This window comes from Ascoidea rubescens, assembly GCF_001661345.1.
Source record: "Ascoidea rubescens DSM 1968 unplaced genomic scaffold ASCRUscaffold_3, whole genome shotgun sequence".
Taxonomy (NCBI): Eukaryota; Fungi; Ascomycota; class Saccharomycetes; order Ascoideales; family Ascoideaceae; genus Ascoidea; species Ascoidea rubescens.
The window spans coordinates 285336-308937 of record NW_017962915.1 but is presented as its reverse complement, the minus strand read 5'-3'; the positions used below and the strand labels follow the sequence as shown (position 1 = coordinate 308937).

Genomic DNA, 23602 nt, shown 5'->3' with positions numbered 1-23602 from the left:
TAAAACAACGCAAAAAAAAACTAGCCCAGCTACTCTGTTTGTCTCAAGACCCTTATATTTATTTGAATGAAAGCAAGATAGACTTTTTTGCTGATTTTGTTTCGTCCTTTTTAGATAAAAATGACATCACAAAGCAGCTAATATTTGATCAAAAGACGCTTGACGAGATTAATAACGACAAAAAAAACTATGAAGAATCGTCGAAGAACTCCACACAGCAGAGAAACAGCTCTCCATTGTCTGTGGTTGCAAACAATCCCAAACACCCCTTGATTCAGAACACTTCCAAGCTAACGAGCAACATCAAAGCAAATTTCCACAGCGTTCAGCAGAAGTTCAGGAACCAAATGAACAGAAATTTAAAAGCTGCTGTAAATAATATTCCCACTTTACCACTCAATCACAAATATATGAATTCAATGGCCCATAATACAGAATCTGCTAATAACAGTAGTAATAATAGCTATAGTAATAATCTTCACAATCATACCAATGACCTGCATATTAATAATACCAAAAATAGCCCTCATGATGAAAATCCCAATGAAAATCTTAATCAAAATAAAAACTACAATAACGGTTTCAATGATGACTTTGATAATACCTACAATAATAACACTGACAAAAACAACAACTTGAAAACTCTCGCCAACAACAACAACAACAACAACAACAACAACAACAATAATAATAATAATAATAATAATAATAATAATAATAGCAATGGTATATACAATGTCTGTAAAGATAGTGAATCAAACAATAACAACTCAATTCCTCTTCAAACAAGTCGTCAGTCTGAACTGCAGGATCTTAATGATAACAGGCCTGCAAAATTACAAAAATTAAATAATTCTTCTCCTTTACCTACTAGATTGCCCCCAGTAAAGAATGATGAAATCGATATTCATAAAAAAGGCAAAAGCAATATTCAAGAAAATATCCACAATTTAAATAACGCTTCTAAATCACAAAATTCATCACAAACAAATTCATCTCCAAATTTAATATCCAATGAAAACAATACTACATCTTCCAATAAAAATCCCACTAGTTCTCAACTTTCTTCTGTAGACAAAAATAATAACCCAAAAAATGAAAATGAAAATGAACCCCTTCATATAAATGACCTGCAAACATTTTCTTCAACAAATAAATCAAGTGATGAAAAAACTCCACAAAATAGTAATGATAATCATAAAGATAACGAAAATCCGCTAAATCCAGAGGATGTGCTCATAAATTTGGCAACTCAAAACGAGAATAAAGATCATCCCTCAAGCCCAGATAGTTTAAAAAAAAAAGATTCTCAACCAATTACTTCAGAAAAAGATGAAATCGATCTTGAAGCTTTAAAAAAACTAAAACCAGAAAAACTAATAACAGATCGCTTAAAAGAAATTCAAATTACTCAAAATAATAAAAAAGAATTCCAATTAACTCATGACAATCTTTCTAACTTATTAATTCTTTTAACTTCAGAAATTTATCCCTTGACATTTATAAAATCTTCCTCACTATCTGAACTTTATTACTACACCAAATCCCTACCACTATTTAATTTAACAGCAGATCCTCACAAAGTTTTAACCACAGAAGCATTTGAAAGTGGCCTTCTTGAAGGCAAAATTTCCGTTGTCCATGCAAGAATTGAAGAATTAAAAAAATCAGGCAGATGGTCTTTAAGACAACCCGAGAAGTATCAAGACCCTTTTTTATTCAAAAGTGGCGAGGTCTTTGGCTCAATGAGAGGGGGAAATTTGCGAGGAAACGTTAAAAACAATTATTCGCACTGGGATTTACTATTGAGTGAAATGAATTGGATGTCAATAGATTTTAAAGAATCAAGAAAATATAAAATTGCAACATGTTATTTTATTTCAAAATCTATCATGGATTATTGGAATTTAGGAAAAGATTTTTGCTGCATTAAAAGAAAAAAAATTAACTTTTTACCCAACAATCAAGAATTTTCTAATGAGAATCAATCAATTTTCAAATCTCTGCAAAGCATTAATGTTTCTCTTTTAACAGAACCAAATGATCAACATAAAACTATTGAAACTACCGAAAAATTAAGTTTTGATCCAATGGACATAATAAGAAGCTCTCAAACAGAGAATATCGAATCAGAAAAAGAAACACACTATGTTTCTCCCTTTAAAACTTCTATATCGTTTGATGAATTAAACCAAACAAACAAGTCCATAATAGAAAACTTACCATTATATTCAGCCTTTAATGACAATGAATTTTCATTTTTGGAAAATGATGAGAATTTAAATCCTCAACAAGAACGTAAAAAAAAGGCTTTAAAAGACAGACAGCATGATACTTTGAAAATCATGGGAGATGAGTTTAAAAGAATACCCATCGTTCCTGTATCTAAGTTGTTGGTTCCATATGAAGAAAACCATGATTGGTTCAAAGTTGTTTTGAAAAAGAAATCAAATCACTCGATCAACGACAAAGCTCTTGACCGCAAGTCTTTTAATCCTTCAAAAAAGAATGGACTTTTTTCTACTAAATCTGAATTCTTATTGTTACCTTTAATTCCACCAAAACCACCTTTAGCTAGAACAACGTCTCTCAGACCTCCTTCTATTTGGACCCCGAAAGAAGATAAGGAACTTTTAATCTGTGCTGAAAAGTTTCAAAGAAACTGGAATTTAATATCATCTTGTTTATTTAAACGAATTTCTAGATCTAGATATGAAAGTAACATAGAAAGAAGAACACCTTGGATATGCTTTGAAAGATTTTTTCAGTTAAATAGTGACAAGTATCAATTATCTGACCTTCAAGGCCCCCATGCACAACAAACAATAAATTGGATGGATCATATTAATAAAGTTCAGAGCTCTACAAAAAGGAGAGTTTTATCTCTTGGTGCTGGAAATGAATCAATCCAAAGAGGTCATAGAAAATTAAGATGGGCCAGTATGTTTGATGCGATAAGAAAATGTATGAAAAAAAGAGAAGTAAAGCCAAAATCAAAAAATTCTTCTTTAAAAAAATATATTCAAGTTGATTCAATTCAGGCCTCTCCAACTCCAATAGAATTATCGCTAATGAAATATGAAAGTGATTTACGTAATAATAATGCTCAAAGATCTTTTTCTCAACTTTCAAATGTGAATCAAATGAGGCAGATGCTAGCCATTCAAAAAAATCCAGCCGCTATTCTTGCACAACAGCAACAACAACAAAGATTGAATCCTCTTCCACGACCTGCAACAGCACCCAATAGTTTACCTCAGCAACAGGTTATAACTGCGAATGCTGGTAGAGCTAATCTCCCTGCAGCCAATATTCCAAATCAAAATATGCCTTTAAATTTACCAAACAATAGAACTATTCCAAGTAAGTCTTCATATACTCCTAAGCAGGTGCAACAAATTATGGAGTACAGAAAGATATTATTGCAACAATCACAAGCGCATCCGAATCAACAACAGGCACAACAACAATTGCAACAACTCCAACAACAACAATTGCAGCAACAATTGCAACAGCAGCAACTTCAACAGCAAAAATTGCAACAGCAACAAAAACAACAATTGCAGCAACAGCAACAATCAAGTTCTCAACAGTCAAATTCTCAAAAAAGCCAAAATTCCCAGCAAAATCAAAACCCTCAGCAAAATCCAAAAAAACAACAATTGCAACGAACACCACAACAGGTTCCGCAACAATTACAGCAACTGCCTCTTGGAAGAATTCAAAGTGTCTCTCCAAATGTGGGTAATATTCCTATTATATCTAATAACAATAGAAATAATCAAGTGAATAATGGAAATAATTTATTATTAAATTCACGTCGTGATCAAATAACTAAAATTGTCCAACAACTACAGGCTAATAATCCAAATATTTCTGCTGATGAAGTAAAAAATTTGACTATGAATTATTTAAATCAAACTCAAAATAAAACTCAAATTCCAAACCAAAACAAAACTCCAAATCCAAATCCAAATCCAAATCCAAACCAAAACCAATTGACCGATAAAAATCAAAATCAGAATCAAAATTTAAACCAAAATCAAAATCAAAGTAAAAACATTAATAATAATAATAATAATAATAATAATAATAATAATAATAATAATAATAATAATAATAATAATAATAATAATAATAATAATAATAATAATAATAANAATAATAATAATAATAATAATAATAATAATAATAATAATAATAATAATAATAATAATAATAATAATAATAATAATAATAATAATAATAATAATAACAATAATAATAGTAAAAATAGTAGTAATAATAATAAAAACAATAATAATAATAATAATAATAATAATAACAATAATAATAGTAATAATAATAGTAATAATAATGTCAGTGCAAATAGCCCTGTTATCAATTTACATGCAACAAATGAGAAATCTAAAATTAATAATTTCAATAATAGAGGGACTGCCAATACATCTGTAAATGCTGCAGGTTCAATAACCGATATGAGTCAAAATAATAATTTGCAAAATAAAAATAACATTTCCGGAAAATTTAATTTCAGTTCTTTGTCACCAACTACAAGCAAACAATTAGCAATGATAAATAATTCGAACTTACCCGAGCTGCAAAAAAAGGAGTATCGTTTGAAGATTCTACAGAAAGAACAAAGCCTTTCTAATTCACCGATTTCAGCACAGGCTCATGCACAGGCTCAAGTCCAGGCAACACAATATCAATTGCAGATTCAGGCACAAAGATTGCAAGCACAGGCAGCTGCCCAGGCTCAAATCCAAGGTCAAATACAGAACTTGATCCCGCAGATGCAAATGGGTCTTAACAACGGACAAATTCAAAGACTACAGGGGAATCAATCACCTATTCAAAATGGAATAATAATTCAACAGAATTCTCCTAACCAAAGAAACTCTCCCAATAGTGTATCTACCAACAATACTCAGTCCCCACAAATGCAAAAGTAGAATTTTCAATTGTTTTTCAATAAAATCCTTAACTTAAAACTTTATTCACAAGAGTATAAATTTTTTATTTATTCAATCTGCGATTTATGTATTGATATTTCTATTAAGAGCAAATTTTTATTAAGAGCTTTTTGTTGTAAGTTAATGAATATGTTTAAAACTATTTTAATGCTTTTAATAACTCATCTAAAGGCCAGTGGTCATTTTGGATTAAATACTCAAGACAAAAAATTCCAATTAAATATTATTTTTGCTTTTACAATTTTAGGATGTTCAATTTATATACTATTGGTCATTTTTTTCTTCTGACTTTTAAGTCTTTATTCAGAAATGATTAGACGTTGATGATATTTAATATCTGGTTTATACTGTTTTTCTTTTCTTAGAGACTAAATCAGTTAAAAAGGAATTTGCTTTTTATTATTGATAAACCGACTACCTGCTTTTTTATTGGATAAATGTTATTATATTAAAACAAAGTATAAATAGAACAATATTGTCAAGGAAGTAGCTGTAAATGAAATTTTAGTTGGCTAGAAATAATTATTACACTTTACAAATCTTGTTTATTCAATTTTATATTTTTATAATGCTTTTATAAATAATCTTCTACTTTTTTTCAAAATTTTTGCTGCATAATAAAATATGCGTGATACATCTTATAAAACTAATTTGCTTTTTGGTCTGGTATTAACTGAATAAAAATTTGAAAACAAAATCTAATGTTTGGATAATATTTCAATAAATTTCGGCACTTTAAAACAGATTAATAAAATAATTACAAATTTCTATATTTAATTGTTAGATTTTATTAGTTTTAAATTTTATCAACTATGCTTATTCAAATAAATAAAAACTAATCAAAAAGTTACTAAAACAGATTTCCATCCATTGCCCATTGATGATTTTAATATTCTTTATGTTATTGGTATCGTTGGATGTGTTAGAATTTATCTTGAGTTTATTGTTTAATAACAAGTTTTTGATACCAAATATTGGTAATCTGATGTTGATATTCACTGTGAAAAGCATATTGATCTATATAAATAAAAAATATTGGATATTTGCTATCAGCTACTTCTTGATTCTCTGTTGTTTTGAGAATCTTTCTTTATTAACAACATAAGAAATGAAAAGCGTTTATAATAACAATAAACTAAATATGCAAGAACAAAAAATTTCTCTACCCGAAAGATTAATAAGCACAAGAAAATATACCTATTTCAGAATATTGATTTTATTTTCAAACAAAAATAACTAGAAAAAAGCAGATTTTGAAAAACTAAAGAGACTAGAAACTAAAAAGACTAGAAACTAAAAAATATAAACCTCAATTAGTCAGTTAGTTCAAAGGCAAGCCTAAAGCTTCTCTCTGAGACTTTGATTTTGAATCAAAAAATGGAACTTCTGCCAACGAAGTAACTCTTGTACCATGTCTTGGTTCTAATCCTTCATGGTCCCAAACAGTACTATGGATAGATATTCTGTTGTCCCAGATCGCTGAAGTTCCATAACCTGGTTTAGTTGATTTCCAATTAAATCTAACTTGGATATCAGCGTTTTTTTCAAAGACACTAAACAAATAATTTAAAATGACATCAGATTCCGGTGGTTCCAAACCAACAATGCTTTTTGTCATGCTCCTATTGACAAACAATGCCTTCCAACCAGTTGCAGGATGAGTTCTAACGATGGGATGTCTTCTTTCAACTTTTTTTGGACCACTAAATGGGTCATCTCTGTCGAGATAGCCATGAGCTGAGACGTAGATGGCTTCTTTTCCATCTAAAAACTTCTGCAAAGCAGGAGATAATTTATCATAAGCAGCATATTCCGAAGACCAAATAGTGTCACCACCAAGCTCTGGAATGGCATCATTATGTAAATGAGTGATACCAGCTGGTTGAAATTCATGGACCAAATCAGTATGCCATGTTTGAGTGCCAAATCCACCAAACTTACCAAAATTACCATAATTGTTGTTTTTATAAGTCAAAGTATTAAACCTGTAATCTTGCCAAATAACAATAACACCATCCAAATTTGGAACTCTTGGTGTCTGTGGGTGCAACTCAACTTGGCCTCAATAATGACCTAATTCTAGTTGCTTTTGGGGAGATAGTTTTTGGTCTCTAAAGAAGACAACAACTCTTTCAGCTACAAGCAAAGCTAATTCATCCTTTTGTTTATCATTCAAATCAGATAATTGTAAGCCGACAATTTCGGTACCAATTTTTTTTGTAAGGTTAATAACTTGTTTAGCAGCACCAAACAATGCTTTTTTTTCTGGGTCAGCATTTAATCCTCTTTCAATATATGGAAATTCTTTATTTCTAATTTCAAACGCTTCATCAAGGAAAATTGGAATGTCTTTTTTATTAGGAACATGTGGATATCCTTTGGAAATATCAATTCCAGCATCATCAAATCTCTTACGAGTTGATTCCGGTAGTCTTTTTAAACCTTCAGGATCACTACCATTTGGAACATCTTTTGGAAGTAGTGATTGACTATGGACATAAGCAGATTTGAATTCTGTTTTGATAATAGCTTCGATTTGTTGATCAATGGCGGGAGCTTTGATGCGAACATCTTGTGGTTCTGTGTTTTCTAAAGTGATGGTTTGTGACATTTTCTTTATTTTTGTTGTTATTAGGTTTTTTTTTCTTGAGGGAATAAATAATCAAAAATGAATTTCTTAGTATTTCCAATTTAGAAGGAACAATATCAGAGCTTGTTTTAATAATATTCTAATTAGATCTAACATGTAATTTTTCCATTTATATTTATATAAAAATTTCTTAGAAAACAGGCTGAATTGAATTAGTAATCGAAAATTCTTTCTTCATTTGTTTTTAGCCAATCATTTTTTGATACTATCTCAATCACAAAAACTCTTGTTATATTTTCGGGTAAATTGATTTAAATTAAAAACATGAGTTGATTCAATTACACAGTCCACAGTGTTTCAAAATCTGGAGAATTATCTCGAGATAATTTGTGAGAAGATGAGTTGTTTTCATTTACTTTTTTGAGAGATATGTTAAAGCTATTCATAAGTAATTAATAGCTAATAAGTGATAAAGCCTACAATACGAACTTTCAATATCCATATATAACTGTTAATTGACAATGAATTTCTAGCAATACATCAACGGAAAAAAAGTTAAACTGATATTGGTGCTAGGGCAGTAAAAAGACCATTTTTTTGCTTTTCAAAGAAGCGATAAAAGACCACTTTTCCGTCTCGCGGAAACAGTGCGGTTTCTACAAGTGGGAAGAACAAGTAACAATTTGTAATTTAAAATTGAAGTTAGTTTTATTCCACTCGAGTCGCTGAAAATTTTATTCATTACAATGCCATTGAGTGGAATTTTAAATGCTCTTCACTAATAGTGCCTGTCCGTTGAAATTGACAAAATGCTAACGTAAGAACAATCTGTACATGTTACTAGCATTTTGTCAATTTCAACGGACAGCACCCGTAAAATAGGCTATCCAGCAATAAATTTCTAAAAACAGGATTTTCATATCCGCACCGTTTCCGTGAGACGGAAAAGCGGTCTTTTACTGTTTGGAACTGTAAAAATTATTTTGTTTGCGGCTTTTTAGAGCTGAAAACTGAAGGTGCTTGATGTTTGCAGCTGCATTTCCTCACATTGTTGTAATTTGTATTTATGAGGTAAGTCTTTTCTGAACAACAGCAAAAGTATCGATAGCACGTCCGGATCAGAACATATCAGCATTTTGATGCAGATTGTTTATTCTACCAAAAGGATATAAGTAAACTGCACACGCTGCCAATGGAAAAGTAAAAGCAGCGCTTTGTAATTGCTGGCAATAAACATGACAGTTCTGAATCAAACAATATACTAAGTAGTATAGCAAATGATATATAATATAAATGATGCTATTAAGGTCAATTGAGTATCTGATGAAAACTGAAGTAGTCCTTCACCAAGCAAACGCAGCACCCATCAACAAATAATCACCATACTCAAGATTTCCATCAGTTAACATTTTCTGTTCTGTCTGGTTGTGGCATAGGCTCAATAGGAATTGGAGGATTGGATTTGAATGGGATCTGTCTTAACAGCTGGTAACCTAAATGGCTCGTTTTCATTAATTTTCTCATCCAAAGTGTATAATAACCTCTATTAGCCAGTTTTTTTAATGCCCGAGTTAGAGAAAATAAATCTTAGTATTTCTGAAGAGTTACTATAAAGCTCAATTTTTTTTCGACCATCCAAATAATTTTGATAAACATCATCAAAGTGACTATCTTCACCGAGTAAATATCCATGCACTGAGAATTTCAGATCTTCTTTAAGATTATTAGTCAATAATACTACAATATTATTACATTTCAAATTTTGTTTGGTTTTATTTGATGATTGTCTGCCAATGCGTGATTGACTTTCAATATTCAAAATGTATGTAGCATCTATAGCAGTTGTGTTGATTTGAGATAAATCCATTTTTGATTTCTTTGATGTTCTATCGAGTGGTTCCTATCGAATGAGAATTGGTCAAATCAATAAAAATCACAAATCTGAACTAGAAATTGTTTTTATATATACCATTTAGTTTAGTTCTACTGTTGTTATTTTGAAATTAGCCATTGGAGATTTTGATTAGATTTTTGTATCTGGATCACCAACAGATAAAAACAGAGTCTGTGGGAAGGCTTTGTAGTATTTTTAGTATTTGCAGTATTTACACTTTTGTAGGACTGAAGGGCTGTGGTTATGAAAATTTTGAGCGTCGTAAAAATCACATAAAAATCAAATGCGGTGGGCCAGATAACATGTAATACCTTTCAAATAACAATACCTTTGGCGAGTCAGGTCAGTCGCAGAAGATAATTTTCAATGGTCTTCAAAATGCAGTCTTACAATTTTGGTTAACAGAAAGCTCGATACTTGTTTCTCGAGCTTTACATATTTAGGAATATGCAAGTAGGTAACTACCTTAACTAAGATTGAACTCAGGTTGTGCGTTGATAGGCAATAGCACTCAAACTTTACTTCTCAACCTAGAATTATCGTTATGCGATAGTCAGGAATATAGCTTGATGATTTCTTTTCACAAAAATGAAAGGTAGTTAGATCATAAAGCTTTTAAGAAAAGAGTGCTATTACTTATGAAAATATTAAAAGTATTCTTTAAAATTTCTTTCAGTTCAGTCAAAAATTTTAAATAATTATTGAAATTTACATAATCACAAATTTAGTTCAATAATTGTTTCTTGGAACAAGCATTGTATAGCTAACCAATATTTCTGCTTCATGTTTCAATTTTTAGAATAAATGCGATGAAGAAATTGTCGAAAGGCCTGAATAACATAACCAAAATTGAGTACTATAACAATAGACAGAATTACTCACCTTAAATCCTATAATTTTCTCCAATGCTATTGCAGCTACACTCAACATAAATGTTCTACTGTTAATTATCCAAAATACATTCAAATATATCACACCTGAAGTCTGTCCTGAAAAGATGCTTGATGATTTTTCGAGAGAGTGGGGATTTTAATCCTTTATTGTTTTATCAGTTTTTATATCTTTGGCGACATATTCCAACCGATTAGTGGAGCTAAATCCAGAAATTTCATTAATGTTCATCGTATGCCTTTCAATTAAATGCACATCTTTCTTTGACACCCAAGAACTAAAACTACTATATCCCATGGCTGATTATATCACTTGTGAATTTCCAATTCAAATTTTTCAAGAAATCTTTAGAAATTATCCTGATCTAAAACCTTTTAATGATTTCTATTGTTAATTATTTCAAAGTACAAATCGATTTCAAGATAATTTAGTGAGTGCTGCTGTAACTGATACCAATAATAATGTACCGGGAACTGTCTTTTTTAATAAACTTAGTCTTTTATTTGATGGAAACAAAAATATATTTTTTGGATTAATGAATAAAAACATGGTATTTACTAATTTAAATTTCTGTCAAACAAAGTTTCAAAACTTAATTAATTCAAGAGACTTTATGGAAATATTTCCCAAATTAATGTTCAAAATATCAGAGATTTCAAACAAGATCATAGAAAATTACCACGGTCTTAAGGCAGACACAGCTCTAGTTGATAACCTAATGAATGGATTTTTATGAGTAAAATTATTCAAAACAATTTCAACTTTTAATTTGTTTTTATCCCATGGTGAAGTTGATATCAATTTCATCAGAAAAATATTCAAGATCAATTCCCCTCAAATACAACTCAGAAATCGCATTGGTTATTTAAACAAAAAATTTCATTTCTACAATGGAAAGATTATTTTTGCCGATGAAGGAGAACATATAGTTTATGGTTTACATATTGCATTCAAAGCAAATATATTCTCATGTTGATAAAAGCACTGATAAAGTAAAAAACGGCCAGACCAAACCGGAATGGGCTCTCTCCGACCAAATCGGTATTTCTGCCAGGGATGATCACGCTCGAAAGCTTAGTTTCGAGAGTTTACACGTGTTGAGTAAATTTAACAGCGTATATCAGAGTACATATACATACAACACAGCACGCAGAACCATGCAGCAACGTGTGCTGGGGAATCGAAAAATCCGCGCCCGGATGGTTTGGCGGTTGATCCGGAGGCGGTTGTGATGGCGTTTAAAAATTGGAAAAAGATGAAGCAAATTTTGTTCTTCAATTACTGCTACACCTACCAAACAAAGAAGATAGCAAAAGAGAGTCTGTTCATGATTAACAATTGACTTATTAAGCACTGGTCATTTTGGAAATTCACTACTGGTTCTGGTTTAACATACTTCAGCTATTTTACATCTCTTACGGATCAACTTTTAATAAATGCTGTTTGGGAGAAAAGAAATGAAAAATGAATACTGGACAAAACATTTTATTTAATAACACATCTTCAAAGCCTGATGATGATTCAGACAATGAAAGTATTAACAGCAATTTTATCTCTTCCACCCTTGATGAAGCTGAATCAATTGATAAGTATAATACACATCCCGAAAAATCCCAAGAAGACAATAATAACATTGGGTTTGATGAAATTATTGACGATATCGAAGGAAGTTTTGATGAAAACCAATACACTTTTCAGGAATTACCTGAGCATGCTTGTTCTTATTGCGGTATCCATTCTCCATCCTGTGTCGTTAAATGTGAATCGTGCAATAAATGGTTTTGTAACTCAAAGCAAAACACCTCTGGTTCCCATATCATTACTCACTTAGTTATATCTCATCACAACACAGTTTCTTTGCATGCTGATTGCGATTTGGGTGATACAACGTTGGAATGTTATAACTGCGGAAGCAAAAACATTTTTATTTTAGGTTATGTTTCTGCTAAATCTGAGTCGGTTGTTGTTATTCTTTGTAGATTGCCTTGTGCTCAATCAAAGGATGTCAATTGGGATACAGAACAATGGCAGCCATTAATCGATAATAGACAATTATTGAGTTGGATTGCAGCACTACCTTCTGAAGAAGAACAATTACATGCAAGATTAATCACTCCTTCTCAAATTACAAAATTAGAAGCCCAATGGAGAATGAACAAAAACGCTACTTTAGAAGACATTGAAAAAAACACAAATGAAGAAGACGAAATTTTGCCAATTTTAATGAGATATAAAGACGCCTATGAATACCAACGATCTTTTGGTCCTTTAGTTAAATTAGAAGCTGATTATGATAAACATTTAAAAGAATCGCAAGGACTTGAACATATCTCAGTTAAATGGTCTTTAGGTTTAAATAATCGTCATTTAGCTTCTTTTACTCTATCAACTTTCGAAACAAACGAACTAAAAGTCGCAGTTGGTGATGAAATGGTTTTAAGATATTCTGGGACTGAACATGATCCTTGGGAATGTAATGGCTATATTGTTAAGTTGCCCTCTTCTTATCAAGAAGAATTCACATTGGAATTATGTCTTCAAAGAACTTCTCCTCCTGTCAATCTCACTAATGGTTTTACCGCCGACTTTGTTTGGAAAGGCACATCATATGAAAGAATGCAAACTGCTATGAAAATTTTTGCTGTTGATAAAGAATCCGTTTCAGGCTATATTTATCATAAATTATTAGGTCATGATGTTCCAGAAATCGAGTTTGATGTTAAATTACCCCCAAAATTTTCTTTGCCTCAATTGACAGATTTAAATATTTCTCAAGCTAATGCAGTTAGGTCAGTTTTACAAAAACCTTTATCATTAATCCAAGGTCCCCCGGGCACTGGTAAAACTGTCACTTCTGCAACTATCGTTTACCATCTTTCCAAAATTAATAAAGAAAGAATTCTTGTATGTGCTCCATCGAATGTTGCAGTAGATCATCTAGCATCAAAATTATCCTTTTTAGGCTTGAAAATTATCAGATTAACTGCAAAATCTCGTGAAGACGTTGAAAGTTCTGTTTCTCACCTTTCTCTACATTCTTTGGTCAAAACAAATTTAAAAGGTGAATTGAAAAAATTAATGAAACTAAAAGAAGAGGTAGGTGAACTATCTTCAAATGACTCTAAAAAGTATTTGAAATTAATCAGAAAAGCTGAAAACAAGTTATTAAGTGGATGTGACGTGGTTTGTTGCACTTGTGTTGGTGCAGGTGATAAGCGTTTGCAAAATTCAAAATTTAGAACTGTTTTAATTGACGAAAGTACCCAAGCATCTGAACCCGAATGTCTTATTCCTATTGTTAAGGGAGCCAAACAAGTCATTCTTGTTGGTGACCATCAACAATTAGGTCCAGTTATTCTTGATAAAAACGCTGGTGATGCTGGATTGAAGCAATCACTATTTGAAAGATTAGTATTACTTGGCCACATTCCAATTAGATTGGAAGTTCAATACAGAATGAACCCATTTTTATCCGACTTTCCCTCAAATATGTTCTATGAAGGCTCTTTGCAAAACGGTGTTACAACTGAAGATAGATTAATTCCTGATTCAACATTTCCATGGCCTATTTTTTCAATCCCAATGATGTTTTGGGCTAACTATGGCAGGGAAGAAATCTCTGCATCTGGAACATCTTACTTAAATCGTGTTGAAACTATAAACGTTGAGAAAATTGTTACCAAATTATTTAACGATGGTATCAAACCTTCTCAAATTGGTATTATTACTCCCTATGAAGGTCAGAGAGCGTATATTACACAGTATATGACACATAATGGTTCTCTAAGCAACGAATTATACATGAATGTTGAAGTTGCCAGTGTTGATGCTTTTCAAGGTAGAGAAAAGGATTTTATTATTTTATCGTGTGTGAGAGCTAATGAGGGAAAAGTTATTGGTTTTCTTTCAGATCCAAGAAGATTGAATGTTGCCTTAACAAGAGCAAAATATGGTTTGATTATTTTAGGAAACCCCAGATCATTAGCAAGGAATTCTTTATGGAACAATCTTTTAACTCATTTCAGAGAAAAGGGCTGTCTTGTTGAAGGGCCTTTGGATAACTTGCAATTATGTACTATCCAGTTAAGCAATAGAAGTGATCCTAATTATCAACCTTATAGGCCAAACCATTCTGATAATTTTGTTGGTTCAACAGTCAAAAGCTCGGTTAGCAATGATTTCGACACATCTTCATTGGTTTCTTTTATGGCAGATAGTTTTAACTCTCTAGGAACTTTTGGAGCCTTCAATCAGCAGCCAGGGTGGCCTCCACTTGGAGGTGAGAGATTCAATTCTCGTTCTGGGCTAGGTAGTGCAAACCCTCCTAGCAAATATTACAATTCTAGTATGGGAATTTCTAGTTTCACTGAAAAATTAAATCAATTAAACTCCGGTCAAGACGCCAAATACTCTCAATCAAAACAAATAGAAGATGATATTGCCAGTCTTTCAAGCAATTTTGTTTCCAAAGCAAATTTGCACTGATCTTTGAACTTAAAACTTATTTTTTTTATTGCGTTTTCACTTTATATGAATATTACAATTTTTATTATTAAAAGAATATAACGAATAGTTTACAAAAACTAATATAAAATAGTCACTAAAAACAGAAGCAATTGTACAAAACAAATTAAAGAATCCCATAATGAACTAACAATTCTAAAATAGAACTAAAAAAAACTAAATTATTCTTTTTTAATACAAGTAAGAAATAAAGAGAACAAGATTATAAAAACAAAAACAACAAGATCAGACAAAACAAACCAGAGAACCAAACATTGAATAAAAAATAAATCAAAAAACTTAAAACAAACAAAAAAAAAAAAAAACTTGAAAAAAATAGCTGAAAAAATAATTTGAAAAGGAATAATAATTAAAAAAGTTAAAGTTAAAGCAAAATATCAAAAGCAAATTCATAAAAAAGTTCATAAAAAGAGATTAAATCATCAATAATTAATATATAATGATGAACTAATATATATAATCATCAAAATTGAATTGTTCAAAATATTTTGGTGGCGTGGAATCTATTACTTCAGGAAATTTTTGAACAGGTATTAAATTTTTATTTCTAGATAGATAAAGGGCATTTCTTTTTGATTTGAGGATTAATTTTTGCCTCTTTTCTTTGTATTTTTGTCTTTGTTTCTTTTTATACGCTTTTTTAAGATCATCATAAGCGAGTTTCAAAAATGGATTCAAACCCTTTTTCAAAATTAAATCCCCAATAATATTTTTCTCAACTTCAAATAAAATCAAAAGAATCATTTTTTTAATTCTTGAATCTTTATGAAACAATCCTAAAGTGATTAATTCTAAGCCATCATTCTTTTCAAACATATCGTTTTTATCATTAACAGAATAAGAAGGTAATAAGTAAGTTAATAATAGAAATCTTTCAACACAAACGCTTGAAGTTAGGTATTTTAATATAGAGTAATAAATTTCAACAATTTTAACTACAGGAAGATTTGCATTATTTTTAATAACAGAAAGTTGATAGGAAATGTCCAACCATGCATCAAAATCATTAAGAAGATTTTTTTTATCAAAATAATAAGAGAGGATTCTTTCTTCATTATTTTTACTAAGGATTTTACTATTTTTATAAACAATGTAGTAAGTTTTTAAATCATTCGCTCTGTCACTTTTAGAAGACCAATAGTAACCTGTGCCGGGGATGATTGGCTTGAAAGTGTCTTGATTTGAAATATTTTGGCTGTTTCCTATGTTTTTATTTTGATTTTCAGAGTTGAGATTTGCATTTAAAATATTATAAGCCGAAGATGTTGGTTGAATAGAATAAAGGTAGTTTGAGTTTGCGTTTTTAAATTTAGCATTTAAATTCATTGTAAAATATTCATGATCACTTTCACTTTGAAAGATTCTTAAAATTTGATTTATATGTTGTCTAAATATTAATAGAATAGTTTGATCATCTTGTTTAGATAACATCATTGATTGTAATTGAGATAAAAAGTTTGCGTCTTCTAAAATGATTGGGTTATCGAGGTCATTATTGTTATTGATGTTGTTATGATTTGAGCTATATGAACGATTTAAGAGTGAGGAGTTAAAATTCAAGCCATTATTAAAGCTATTAAAGCCTGTGTCATTACTATTAATAGTGGTCAAGTTATTGAAATTCATGTTATTGAAAGATTTTGAAGAAGGTAAAGAAGGGATTGGGTGAATAGAAGTAATGGGTTGAAAAAATGGGTCGGTGGCATTTATTGATTCACTTGTATTGAAATCGTCATCATTGTATTGACTTGAATTTGAATATGGAGTTGAATAGGCTACACTTTTAACACTACTTCTATAGCTTGTATCTAAAGAGGAAGAAGTTGTATAGCTTGTATAGCAACTATTTCTGTTAGATTTTAAGCTTTTACTTGATCTTAAATTTGAAATAGGATTAAAAGAGGAGGATTGTTGAGATGATAAAGTATAGTTATTAATATTTATATTATTATTGGAAGAAGGGGAAGATAGAGAAGAAGATAGGACTAATTCGTTTGATTCTATGTCGTATAGGAGGTCCCATAAGTCATCGTGAGATTTAAAAGTTGGGTTGGTAGTGCCAGCAAAGAACCAAGGTAAATTTTGAATAAGATCATACTTTGATAAATCAATGTAGGGGAAAGTTTTATTTAGGATTCCATTAATTAAGCCACCACCGGAGATTAAATCTATTGTTGCAACAATGAATTGGCAAATTTCATTAGCCGGTTTTTTGTGACCTAAATAGAAGATTCTTTTATGAGTTAAAAAGGCATTAATTAGGACGATAATTGGAGGAGTTGATTTGCCATAGATGGTTAGTTCGGGGTATAATTTTGAGAATTTCAAGGTACTGTTTAGAAAGTACTGGATGAAGTTTCTTATTGAGTATTCGCCGATTGATAGAGGTAGTTGTAGGAGGGGGATTCTTAGAGGGATTTTGATGCCCAAGTAGTTTACAAAGATTTCGATGTTGTTATTCTTGATTTGTAGAGAGTTGCTTTTGACATTATTTTTGATATTATTTTTGATGATTAAAGAGAAGTTGAGGTTATTTTTGTTTTTGTTTTTATTTTTGTTTTTGTTTTTGTTTTTAGTTTTTGATTTATGTCCATGAGGGATTTTGTTATTATTGTTATTGTTATTGTTATTGTTATTGTTATTGTTATTGTTATTGTTATTGTTATTGTTGTTATTATTATTGTTATTATTAGGATTAAGTAAATTTAGAAGATAAGAATGGTCATTGACATAATCAGTAATTGGAAAATCTAGGATTGAGTTTAGAAGTATTTTTTTTTCAAAGTTAATTGAGGGCAAGTTATTTAGAATACTTATATTATTTAGGGTGTAGTATAGGTTTTTAAGGATTGATAGGGAGTTGACAGAAGAGGAGTTTAGAAAGAGTTGGTCTAGGGTTATTAGTAGGAGAGGTTTAAAGATCTGGAAGAATTGGTAGGAAGTAGCTAGGGCAAGGCCTCTTATGATTGAGTTTCTGGGGACATTTGGGTCGAATCTTGTGTTTACTACGTTTAGGATGAATAGTTGGTCATCGTTGTAATTTAGGTTGTCAATATCGTTATTTATTTGTGTATCAAGATTGAGATTGAGATTGAGATCGAGATTGAGGGAGTTGTTGTCATCGTTGTAGTAATCGAGTGGTGAGTTATTTTGGTGATTGTTGTATAGATCTGAATGGTATTGGTAGGTGTTGTTGAGTTTGTTTTTATGGAGGATGATTATGGTCCAATCCTGAGGTCTTGTGTGTATTTGATCAGGTAAGAGTAATTCAGCGAAATAAGGTAGGTCGCCAGGGATTTTAGTTGGATATTGCTGTTTAATTATTGGGCCTGAATTAATGTCGAATTCGGAAAAGACTAGGTATTTTATTATTTTATTGGGAGAGAACATGATAAAAGCAGAGGTGGAGGAGACGGAGTGATGGCGGTATAGGTAGGCAGGCAGGTAGGTAGGTATGAGAATTGGAAGATTGGAGGATTGTAGTGAGTGTGATAATGTAATGTAATATAATATAATATAATAAAGTGAGATAGAATAGAATAAATTAGAAATAAAAGAAGTTCATTTACAATAGTGAAAAGTGAGATAGAGTGGAAAGTGTAAATTTTGAAATGTGAAATCTAAAAATTGGAAAAGTGGATCTAAAAATTGGAAAGTTTAATAAGATTTCAGAAAAATTGGAAAAATTGAACAAAACAATACAAAACTGGTAAAAAACTGGAAATTTAAATGGAGCAGCGAGGAAAAAAGAAAAGAAAAAGGACGAAAAAAGACTAAAGGAACGCCTTAAAAAGTAAAGGGAATTATGACGAATATTATTATGAGATGATTAGGACGAGCTGAAGTTGGAGTGAGGAATGAACGAATTGAAAGGAAAGGGAGGAGGAATAGAAAGAGATGGAGAGCTAGCAAAGAGTGAATATGAAGAGGATTGTGAGGAAAAAGTGAATATGAAGAGGATTGTGAGGAAAAAGTGACAGCGGTTAGATCGTAGGGCTGGATTGTTGAAGAGAGGATGGAATTGAAGGATGTGAGAATATATATATATATATTGTTAGATTTGCTGGATTTGCTGGATTTGCTGGATTTGCTGGAGCTGTGATCTGGAGTAGAGATAATTGCAAGCAGAAGAGAGAAAAGTGTCAGCGCTTAGGGAAGAAGAAACAGAAAGCAAAAGCAGAAAGAAAATGGAGGAGGAAGTGATAGGTATTTATGAGAAACGAAACAAACGCCAGTGCCCATTGCTGAGTAGCAGAATAATCAGCTCGGGCCTGCAAGCCAAACTGCGCCCGCACGCACACCCGCCGCCGTGTGCGTGTGTTGGGACACGTTTAATGCCGGCTGCCGACCGTGGCTTGCAGTGCCAGCGCTCGGCGCGTGTTGTGGAGCTGTGCAGCCGTTGGGACGCTCGAGCTCGGAGCACCTGCGTAGACAGCCGCATAGCAGGACGCGTGCTGGCAATTACGGGCTGTGACCGGGCAGGTGCATGCCGGCTCACAGTCATGGTTTCGCTGAGGACACGGAAAACACACGCTCGGTTTGGAGTCAGTATCGCAGAATATCCAGGCAGAAAACTCTGTGCGTTGTAGCAGCTCGCTGAGATTGTGGTGTTTAGCTGATTCAGGGCACTATTTGCTCGGACGTTGGATGAGGAAAATAATGAGTGGCGCCCTCCCTCAATGGGAGGGCGCGGGCGTCTGGCTACGGGAATATCACGTTTGCTATTGTTGGTGTCTCAGTGAAGGAAGAATCCCCCGAGTGACTTACCTTGCAAAAACAGGATCTGTTAGCGTTTAGAGTTCCGGTCTATGCTTCTTTATATCTGCTTTTAAAGAATGAATTTTTTAACATTAAGCAGTCTGATGTTAGTGAGAGAATTTTTAGCGATAGCAAAAATACCACTAAATTTTATTAACTAAAAACACTAATTAAAATAATTATTTACAAATAATTATTTGAATTGACTAAAAAATAAATTGAAAATTACGAAACAAGTTACTATCGATTGCGAAAATGCAGAACTTATAACTAAAACTTCTCCTCCCAATACAATAATTATAACCTGCCTATTTATAATTTTTTTACTTGATTTCATTTGCCCGTACTGAAAAAGGCACATATTACTTTATCATTTACTCCAACATATTATAACGTGAATATCACATCAAAACAGTTCAAGACTGTAAAAGAATTTTACCTGAACAACTACTTTTATACCTGTATCTACGCAAATGCGAATTAATTATAACATTATGTTTTTTGAGTTGAGTTAGTCTCATTCATACGAAACAAAATGATATGATCTTGCGACATTACAATATGCTAATCCTACCTTTTCTCTGCTTTAAACTCTAAAACTCGCTTCATTAAATCTTCAACGACTGTTTGTTCAATGTTTGTTCAATGTTCATCCAATGTTGTAGACTCCAAGTATCAACGATAGAAATGATCTGCAAAACCTAATCCTGGCACTGAACCAACTCGTCCAATTCATAAAAATTTTTTCCAGTTCAACAAGACAAAACACGTGTTCTTATATAAACAGCCCGCAACTGAAAACCGGGAATTACTAAAATAAGAAATTCGCCATATAAAAATACAGCCCGTAATCAACACAACCCTTAATCAACACTGGCATTTCAAGATATAATACAACCTGAAACGTCAATCGAATTACTAATGGCTCAACTATCTCTCTCTTGAAATTCACATCGTTGATCTTGACTTGAGAATTATCACAACAGCTCTTGCCATACTATGTGTTATTTCTACATCTATTTATGTACTTTTGTATTTCTAGATTTGTTCCCCTATCCCATTTCTTCGTGCCCACTGTCGACCTGAGATTAAATTTCATCCAATTTCAGGTCCTTCCAGCTCAATGGGCAAATCTCCACCATCACAACTTATCAATTCTATCTGATGCTAACCTTCATCAACCTGAGCACTGCGAATACGACCGGCTGTCTTTCCACCATTTATCACCATTTACGAATTTATCCCTCCTCTTACCGCCACCATGGTATTTCTCTCTCACCATCCTTTCCTCGCCATTCTCATGTACAGTCACGTGTTATAATATACGCAAATTCATACTGCTGCAAAACAATGCACCATTCACGCGTCTAGCTCTCCGCAAACGCAAGTCTGCATTTTCCTCCCAAAACAATCCCAGAAGGCGTGAACATCACGCCCACTCCCAAAGAGGAAATCCAACTCCTTCATTTCAAACTCAATGCTCCTAATCCGGTCTTCCTCCAGATCTAAAATTTGACACTTTTGCATCTCTCTGATCCAGCTCTGTATCTGCTTTGTATCTTGTTTAACTTGCTCACCTTCATTCAACTTGTTTCAATTTCTCTGTTGCCTCTTTCCGATCTCAAGTAAGCCTTCTATCAGTCAACTGGCTTTTCAATCCATTCCCTTTCTAATTCACTAGCTTTTAGGCGTTTCTTTAAGGGCGATTATTTACTGACAATTGAAAAATTGTATTGAAAAATATTTCAATTCAATTCAATTCAATTTATTTTAATTTTAATTTTAAAATTCAAAACTTATCTCACCGGTATTTTATTATCAATTCCTTTTCAACAAACTCAACAACAAACTTTAACTGCGACGTATTGTTCTCTTCTACCCAATCACACTCCGTCGTTTCTCTCTTATCCTTGTTTTATACCTCCTTAAACTCTATTTCAACTACCTATCATTTCTTAACATCCTTCTTCAATTACCTAATATTATCTTTATTACCACTATCAATTACCTTATTAATTCAACTCTATTAAATAATATATTAAAACTCATTATCTATAATGCAAAAAAACAAATTAATTAATACAATCCTATATAACAATCATACAAATGAATTTTAACTTAAACCTTTCAAAAAGACAACATTCAAAAAAATATTTCTGAAACAAAAAATTGAAAAATAGTCCTGAAACAAAATCTTGAACAAATATAAATTAGAAAAAATAAAAAATAAAAAATAAAAAATAAAAAATAAAAAAAATCCTCTATAAATCATAAATTAAAACAAAATTATTACATTATACCAGCCTCATTGATTATATTTAGAATTTATTCTTTTATCACTTTTATCACTATTTCCCAAATTTATCAACACTTTTCGACTGCTCTCAATATTCGAAACTATTGCCTTCATCTTAACATTCTGCTTAATTGACTTCTCATATCGATTCTTTAATCTAACCATTGCCAAAACAGCCAATGCAACGGTTTTGAATTTCTTTCTTTTGGGCGTTTCTCTCGTATTTTCACCATCAATTCCAATCTCAATACCAACATTTCCCAACGTCTCTAAATCATATAACAAATTTTCATTACAACTCTTTATTTGCTTTATCATAAACGAGTTCAAAAATTTTAAATCTTTCGTAATATAAATCTGTTCGTGAAATTTATTTCGGTAATACTTAATTTGATTATCCAACAACATCAATTTATTCCTATACCGTTTTTCTTCTTCCTCGTTATCAATCTCTTTATTAATCTCCAAACTCTTAATTTGACTATTGAGTTTATTAATTACATTGTTCAACTCCTTCTTGGAATTGAACAATTCTTCAAATTTATTCACCATATCTTCTCTTAGTATTTTATAATCCTCATTTAATTTCCTCAATTGACTCTCAAGCCTATCCCTTTCATTTCTCAATTCCAAAATTTCTTTGTCCTTACCCTTAAATTCTCCCTTTTTCTCTTCTTTAATACGATTGTATTCATCTATCATTTTTTTCATATCTTCTTTAATCTTCATTATCTCTTCTTCATATTCTTTGTTTGCATTCCGTATTTTCTCAAATTGCCTAGTTAAATCATCATTTTCAAACTCTTTAACTGATAGTTTCGTACTCAATTCATCTCGTTTTTTCCGCAACTCCTCGATTTCACTATTTAACAATTCGTTGACTGAATTCACTTTATTTTCATTTTTCTTCTTTAACATCTCAAAATCCGTTTGGTGATCTTCATGAACATTTTCAATCTCTTTATTTAATAACTTTATTTTATTCTCTTTTGATAAAACTTCACTTTCTAATTCCAAAATCTCACTTTCTTTATTTTGTATTTCTCTTTTAAACTCCTTTTGGCTTTCACTGAATTTATTCTCCAATTCTTCTAAAAAATTTTCCTTTTCACTTAATTTATTCTTATATGTCTTAATTTTCTTTTCATGACTTTTAATTTGGCTGCTAAATGCATCGTTTTGATCATTAATTAATAATTCCAATTCATTATTTTTCGCAGATAGTCGTTTAATCTCTAGTTTATCATAATTATCATTATCATTATTATTATTATTATTATTATTATTATTATCTCTATTTAAATCAAAAATTTTCAATTGATTGGTACTGTTATTCAATCTCTCAAATTCCAACTCATTTTCTAATTTGTTTATAACCATTTTCAAATTTTCAATTTCATTTATTAAATAATTTTTATCATTTTGATAATTATTACTACTTCTTTGATTATTCATATGATTTAAATCTCTTTGTAAAACTTGAATTTGATTCTCCAATTCAATTATGTTATTGTCCAATATCGATTGTTGGTTTCTTAAGGAATCATTCTCTAAAGCTAAAGTGTTCAAGTCCTTTTCCAATTCTTCTATATGATTTTCGTATAATTTAATATCATCAAGCAATTGATCCCTTTCTTCTTGTAATGATTCAACATTGTCAAAAAATGAAGAGC

The 23602-nt window shown here is 31.3% G+C and overlaps 6 protein-coding genes across 6 annotated transcripts; 2 read left to right on the top strand and 4 right to left on the bottom strand.

The window, feature by feature from the left end:
* Positions 1-1448: 1448 nt before the first annotated feature.
* EAF1 (Eaf1p) lies at positions 1449-3536 on the top strand (the record flags this gene model as incomplete). The annotated part of the gene is made up of 4 exons (XM_020189955.1): positions 1449-1725; positions 1768-2018; positions 2310-3266; positions 3459-3536. Coding segments are annotated over 4 exons (1563 nt in total), but the record flags the coding sequence as incomplete, so codon positions are not given.
* A 2761-nt stretch (positions 3537-6297) lies between these two features.
* Positions 6298-7587, bottom strand: ASCRUDRAFT_6862 (TauD/TfdA dioxygenase family protein; the record flags this gene model as incomplete). Its single annotated transcript, XM_020191551.1, has 2 exons — positions 6298-7014; positions 7099-7587. The coding sequence occupies 2 exons, from the start codon at positions 7585-7587 to the stop codon at positions 6298-6300; spliced, it is 1206 nt and encodes a 401-aa protein (XP_020048562.1).
* A 1525-nt stretch (positions 7588-9112) lies between these two features.
* On the bottom strand, positions 9113-9433 carry ASCRUDRAFT_69074 (uncharacterized protein; the record flags this gene model as incomplete). The annotated part of the gene is made up of 1 exon (XM_020191626.1): positions 9113-9433. One exon carries the CDS (start codon positions 9431-9433, stop codon positions 9113-9115), a length of 321 nt encoding a protein of 106 aa, XP_020048561.1.
* Positions 9434-11653: 2220 nt separating this feature from the next.
* NAM7 (ATP-dependent RNA helicase NAM7) lies at positions 11654-15169 on the top strand. The gene has a single exon (XM_020191157.1). It carries the CDS (start codon positions 11816-11818, stop codon positions 14834-14836), a length of 3021 nt encoding a protein of 1006 aa, XP_020048560.1. The 5' UTR covers positions 11654-11815; the 3' UTR covers positions 14837-15169.
* A 153-nt stretch (positions 15170-15322) lies between these two features.
* ASCRUDRAFT_6859 (AFI1/MesA family protein) lies at positions 15323-18265 on the bottom strand (the record flags this gene model as incomplete). The annotated part of the gene is made up of 1 exon (XM_020191547.1): positions 15323-18265. One exon carries the CDS (start codon positions 18263-18265, stop codon positions 15323-15325), a length of 2943 nt encoding a protein of 980 aa, XP_020048559.1.
* Positions 18266-21859: 3594 nt separating this feature from the next.
* On the bottom strand, positions 21860-23372 carry SPC110 (Spc110p). The gene has a single exon (XM_020192779.1). It carries the CDS (start codon positions 23307-23309, stop codon positions 21939-21941), a length of 1371 nt encoding a protein of 456 aa, XP_020048558.1. The 5' UTR covers positions 23310-23372; the 3' UTR covers positions 21860-21938.
* Between the last annotated feature and the right edge of the window lie 230 nt (positions 23373-23602).